The 6,157-nt window shown below is 40.8% G+C and overlaps 1 protein-coding gene and 1 long non-coding RNA gene across 7 annotated transcripts in view; one reads left to right on the top strand and one right to left on the bottom strand.

The window, feature by feature from the left end:
- The first annotated feature begins 11 nt into the window (after positions 1–11).
- Positions 12–971, top strand: LOC137201072 (uncharacterized). The gene is made up of 4 exons (XR_010932121.1): positions 12–268; positions 353–441; positions 630–672; positions 849–971. It is a non-coding gene; the product is annotated as an uncharacterized lncRNA (long non-coding RNA).
- Positions 972–1,424: 453 nt separating this feature from the next.
- tex2 (testis expressed 2) overlaps positions 1,425–6,157 on the bottom strand; it is a 35,008-nt gene continuing 30,275 nt past the window's right edge. For 4 of the 6 annotated variants that reach the window (XM_067616051.1, XM_067616049.1, XM_067616050.1 and 1 more), the window contains 5 exons: positions 5,955–6,075; positions 5,232–5,354; positions 4,714–4,923; positions 4,192–4,312; positions 1,425–3,352 (listed from right to left, as the gene is read on the bottom strand). In XM_067616051.1, the coding sequence (XP_067472152.1) occupies positions 3,203–3,352; positions 4,192–4,312; positions 4,714–4,923; positions 5,232–5,354; positions 5,955–6,075 (725 nt within the window). In that variant the 3' untranslated portion in view covers positions 1,425–3,202. Of the gene's footprint in view, positions 3,353–4,191; positions 4,313–4,713; positions 4,924–5,231; positions 5,355–5,954; positions 6,076–6,157 lie in introns of those variants that run through there. The other 2 variants (XM_067616053.1, XR_010932138.1) reach the window with 2 other exon arrangements.

The raw sequence follows: 6,157 nt of genomic DNA, 5'->3' as shown, positions 1-6,157 counted from the left end.
TATAAAACACATCCGGGGGACATTTTCTGCAGCAGTGTCCACCCCTAGGAAGCATGCTCTCTGCAGTTAAACCAGTCAGACTCGAAATATTTGCATTTAACATGTCCATATCAAAATATTTGCATTTAACACGTCTGAAAATCTTAACGTGCATAATTTCCAGTAATTATAATGATAGATGACTTGATTTCGCTGATAAATTGTCGGTTTGAGGAAACACATGTCTGAGTAGTGTGACTAGGCCGCATGGGGCGAGGGAAATGTGGAGGTAAGGTTGAATTTTTTTTATAACATGAAATAGTGAATGCAAGACGTTATCTTCCTCCTAACTTTAATTTTGTACTGTACACAGGCCCAGTGATGGAAATGGGATTAAGTTTTTTTGAAGTGGTTGAATACCCACACGTGGACAGAGGGTGGTGTACTTTCCACTGCATGACAGTAAGTATCTTAAAATGGTTGTATTCTCTTTTCTTTGGTTCATTAATGATGATATACGTGCGTTAGACTTCTGATGTCAAAATGAAGCCAACATTCAATCTGACTTGACCCACTATGACCAGTCTGGTGTGTGTGTTAGAATAATTTTTTTTTAAAAAAGCTCACTGAGACTTTGTATTTCTCTGCAGGAACTGAATTTTGTGTGGATGGATCTCCTGGAGAAACAAAATAGTAAGTGTCCTATAAGTCATCTGCAAATGTCTTTTAATGGTTATGAATGATGACTATAATGCGTTAGACTTCTGATTCAATGTTGAAGACAATTTTACCTCTGACATGACCCACATACAGAAATATTTGATAAGTTATGTTTAAATAAGTGAATTAAAAGTTGTTTTCTTCTGCAGGGACGCCTGTGAAATGGACGTGGCCACTGTAAAGGTGACATCATGGCTCATTAATTAACATTCCTTCATGTTCCTTTTATACTTATTTTGAACTGATGAATAAAGCTTTTGTCAACAAGCTTACAGAGTGTTGTTGTTCACTTATTTCCACTTACTTTACATGTTTTGGTATGTTAATTTAGGCACTATACTTAAAACCTGATTGGCATTTCCCATGGTCACACAGGTCAAGATTAGTGCAAGATCATACCAAGTCTTGTCATAACTGGGGTTTCTTGGCAATTTTCCCAAGTCTCTCTTTTAAAGCATGACACAGAATATGAATGCAGTTCAGAACAATAACTTTTTTCTGTTTAAATTGCTCGGACATTTTGAAGAAGGATTTAGCATCTTAATTCAGTCTGCAGAGCTGCTGTGAACTAGAAACTATAACCCAACAGATATTTCCTGTTTGATATCTGTATAACTACTTGACAGTCACATACATCTGATAGTATATTGACCAATATTCATTTTGAAAAGTAATGTTATCTTATGGTACACATGGATGATAAGCACAAAGACGCAGAAGTCCTCTCCAAGCAAAAGGTTTTATTGATCCACAACGATCAGAACCATAACATTCTGTGACATCACTGAACACGACAGCAATGTTCTGATATTTTCGTCACTGCGCAAATGAACAACACCAAAACCCGTGAAAACAAAAGGGCATGTCTTAATCGACACAGTAATGGCACAAAGACATTTTCTCTCTATACTCAACCGATGCAACGAATGTGGCGGCTCACTATGGAGGAATGTTCGATTATTTTAAAGGCACTTTCTGCCTCATACACTTTGCCAACACACATATTTGAACGTAACACAAGTAAAGTTAAAAGTCACCTGTAAAGCAGCTGGGTGTCTTGGCAGATCACAAATTTGCTGTTTGCTCTAGTTATTGGTTTTATTTCTCATGTGTACAGTACAGAAAGAACAGCAAATCAATAAATAATTCAACAAAGAAAAAATAGCATTCATTAGCTGTATGTCTGCTGACAACATTAAATAATATGGCTAATATCCGGTATGTTATTTATTGAAATAAAACAGGAAGAATGGGTATGTTTCCTGCTCCTTGATGTCTTGCTGTGTTCACAAAAGGGTTTCAGTCACTCACTCCCTGCAAAAGTATCTCTGTCTTATGAATTTCCAGCTACAATTATACAAACACCGGCTGTGCTCAAGTGGCCTCACTAGATAATTAACCGATTGCTTATTTGTCACTGTTAAGCACGTACAGTACCCTTCAAACAGGACTGAAAGATTGCTTTGGCAATAAAAACAAAAAATTATTACTCTTCAACTCTGAATATAACATGAAAAGAAGTCTTGAAGCATGTTGCTTAGAAGCATGTCATCAGTGAATGAGCTATTCCTTGCACAGCTAAGGAGCTGCATTCTTATTTATACATTCATCAGACCTAGGCAATGTTTAGCTGCTGTGTTTGCAGATATATTTTAATTCATACAACCCCTCTAAAGTCAGTTTTAGTACTACTCCCTACCACACAAAGCACATGGGCTGTACATTATGATAGTGTCCATCCAGCAGTCGGTGGGATGTTCAACAGATTTCAACTAATCTAGTATCTTCAATGGACACAGTGCCGTTGATCTGTTTGCATATAAGTGCCAGGCAGCAGTGTGGATGGGTGATAGACGAGAGAATTTCCCTGTGAAATGTGTATTAATAGACGCAGGGGCTTTCAGCAAAATCATCTCCAAATTTTAGGTTATGCCTTCAAATGTTCACTCACTCAGACATACACACTCTTCATCAGTGGCCTCAGAGTTCCCGCAGCAACAATAAACCACTCCATTAGAAAGGTCACACAAAATGTATACACTGTACAACTCTCATGTTTGGTGCAGCTGTACATCACAGGTATTATGGTTCTGGTTGAATTAGATGGCTATTTACCGATCCATCACCTCACACACAAGCATTTGTCTCACAGTCTCAGCATGCCCCGTGTATTGTGTTTCATCAGAGAATGAATCCAAATATTAAATGTCACATAAATAAAACCATTTGACTAGAAGACAATCTATAAGTCAGAGTTCTCTTCCATTCTCCCGCTTTTAGTGGCCACAGAATGATTACGAGCTCGCCAACACTTCCAAGTGTTGAGAGCGCACTTCATGAGCTGCCACAGTCTGGTGCAACAATGGGGCAGGAATATGGGTAAAAATATCGGAGAGTTGGCCCGGAACCATTGCTGCACCTGTGGTTTCTGAGGGGAGGCGGGGACTTGTCATATTGCCATGGTGATAATATGTCCATCAACGTACGCTTTCAACAGCAGTCTTCACATGTCAGAGACCTCAGACTCCTCAGGTTCTGGGTCCTTCAAGGCATCATTTGTCACAGTAACCAAGTTGGCATTTGAACGCGTGTCCATGGCAGAGTGCATTATGGGTAGCCATACGTCATCCATGTTTGGCATTACAAATATTTTCTGTGGGAGGACAAGCACATTATGAAAGGCAAACAAGGAAACAAGCAAATCATTTTAATTTCAACGAAAAAGAGGAGGAGAACACTGAAATACTCCCATTTAAAAGTTATTGAGTGTCTAGTAGAGAAACTTTGAAGTAGCCAAAACTTAATTAATATGCTTTTTTTAACTAAAAATATACCAAATCAAGACAGAGCCATGAGGTTATATCTGTTAACAAGAACTGGGGAGAAAAAGACCTGAAATACATCATCCACTGTTCATCCAACCCTGCACTGTTATGCTTTGAAAGCTTGAGCTCGGCATTTGTGGAAAGCCAGATGTATACATTCGCTCACAACTGACAACAGTGAGCTCTGCAGCACTGTATTTTACTGGAGGCAGGGTTTAGGGGGGTGGTACATAATAATAACCCACAGAGGAGTCAGGCAGGGATAAATGTAGATCTGTGGTAGACCTGACAGGGACACTTTGCTGCAGTAGTTTGAAGGTGAGCCTCAGGGCAGTTATCTACCAGCAAGCGTATCATTACTTTGGCTATATATGAGGGATGGGAGAGCCACAGGCACACTGCTTTGAAGTGCATGTTGGTGGGCAACCATAAATTAATCCCAAAGTCCTCTTTTATTGCCTAAAATTTCACCCTAAAACGTCTGGGGGGGCATTCCATTTGTCCTTGCTGAGCAAACTTTTGGCCTCAGTTAAAATTTCTAAACCTTACAGAAGTTATTAAACACCCTGAATTTGACATAAGCTACAAATTCTATTGACAATATAAATAAATTGTACTTATGACTAAACATAAGCATGCATAGATTCCTGTTTTTCTCACAGCATACCTGGAACTCCTGGTCTAGTTTCTTTTCAATCCACTCCGTCACATGAACTAGAGTGACCTCCCTCTCACCCAGTTTAGGCCGTGCTTTCAGCTCCAGATGAGGCGGACTCCGGAAACCATACCTGACCACCAACAGTAAAGATTTATGGTAATAATTATATAACATCTCACAAGCTGAATTGCAGTCTGGTTTCTCCTGTAGGCTGGGCTCATGAAAACATGCAACAGGGTTTGTCCATTCTGGTGATTATTATTACTACAAGATTCATATTAGGTTTTTAAGGTGCACAAAGTGGTTTTAATACTCCACATCTTTAATGAAAATACATACCTTTGTGCCCTCATTTTCTTACATGTTAAGTATATTCAGTTCAGTGGTGATTAACTTTCTATTTTTCATTGCAAGCATGTCTGTATTTGCCCAGCAGAGGGTGCAGTGTTATATTCTCAAGCAAGGACTCCCATACATACACTGACTACATCCTACAGTCTTCAATGTACTCCTCCCTGGAAGTGAACGTACCATATCCTGTCCGTAGGGGGAGGTGGGATGTTGACAGCCAGCGTCCCGCGGCACTCTTGCACCTCCACAGTGAGCAGCAGAGGTGTGTTGGACATCTCCTCCATCTTCTTCTTAATGAACTCCGTCTCTGTGGCCTTCTGGAAGTACTTCGACTTGGCTATCTTGTCCACAAAGCGCATGATCTTGCTGGGTCTGTGGCCTCCCACATAGCTACGTGAGCAGAGAGGGAGGATGGAAATGAAGGAGTGGGGGGGGGGGGGGGGGGGGGGGGGTGGGTAGTGAGTCAGGTTCATAATTTATTCACAACAGCATCTCCTGCTACTCAGCACCCACGATGGAGGGGAGTGACCGGGTGCTACATTAAATAAGCAGTGAGCTCTCAAACGTGTGGGACTGAGTGGGTGGGTAGGCGGGTGGGTGGACTGAAAGGGCAGAACATTCTGCTTCAACACATCAGTTGTTTCTGCCCATTTTCGATACAGATATGTGCTGATGTTGTAAAAGAGATATTTGCTCACCCCTCGCCTCCAGGGAGAATGGCTTTGTCACTGAGGAGTTCTGGGGGATCTTCCTCATCCGATGAGCCAGCACTAGATGATTCCTCATCGCTGTCTGCCAGACAGTATGTCCGTGGCCTGGGCCTGTCACACACACAAACGCACACTTGCTGTTGCAAAGTCATGCCCTAATGACTTTGCACAGAACCATCAACAATCAAAACTAATTTCCATTAAAGGTATCCATGCTGATGAAATCACAGGAAATTAATCTCCACAGATTCACTCAAGAAAATAAATTCCAATCCAGAATAAATTGTATTGTTTCAGTGTCAGTGACAGGCATCTATTCCCAAACTCACCATTCATTTGACAAATCCACAGTGGTAAGCATCCAGAGAGAGGATTAGAGTGTAAAGAGAAGGGGGGAAGAGCCAACAGAAAAAGGGTAGGAATTGTGAAAAAAACAGACGTGACAAGCTCCTAATGCAAATCTACCCAATTAACATCCAGCTCAGAGCTGTTTGTTTAGCAAAAAAAAGCTAATCCTTCAAACATCTTATTTTGGCCCACTCACTGAGAATGTAGAGTAAGACAATAAAAAAAAACAAACACAGAGAAGTAAAGACAATCTGTGAAGGATCACTCTCAAAATCTTTAAGACATTTTAAAATCACTTAGTTTCATAAGCTTCATTAGGAAATTTAAAAAGCAGAAATTCACAAATGTTATTGAAAGCCTCACCACTCTTTCCCGTGCTCCCCGAGCCCCTCGCCCTCCTTTCCCAGACGCGCCAGGTTCATCTTGGTCTCTAGTGTCATGAGGAAGGAGCCCGTGTAAGAGATCTCCAGATCAAACCACAGACCTGGGCACAAAGTATCAGACAGATACAGAGGCATATTATGTTCCTATATTAAAATAGTAATTTATACCCCCATCAACACCAC

Source organism: Thunnus thynnus, chromosome 17 (genome assembly GCF_963924715.1).
Source record: "Thunnus thynnus chromosome 17, fThuThy2.1, whole genome shotgun sequence".
In the NCBI taxonomy this organism is placed as follows: Eukaryota; Metazoa; Chordata; class Actinopteri; order Scombriformes; family Scombridae; genus Thunnus; species Thunnus thynnus.
This window is presented reverse-complemented; position numbering and strand designations above follow the sequence as displayed.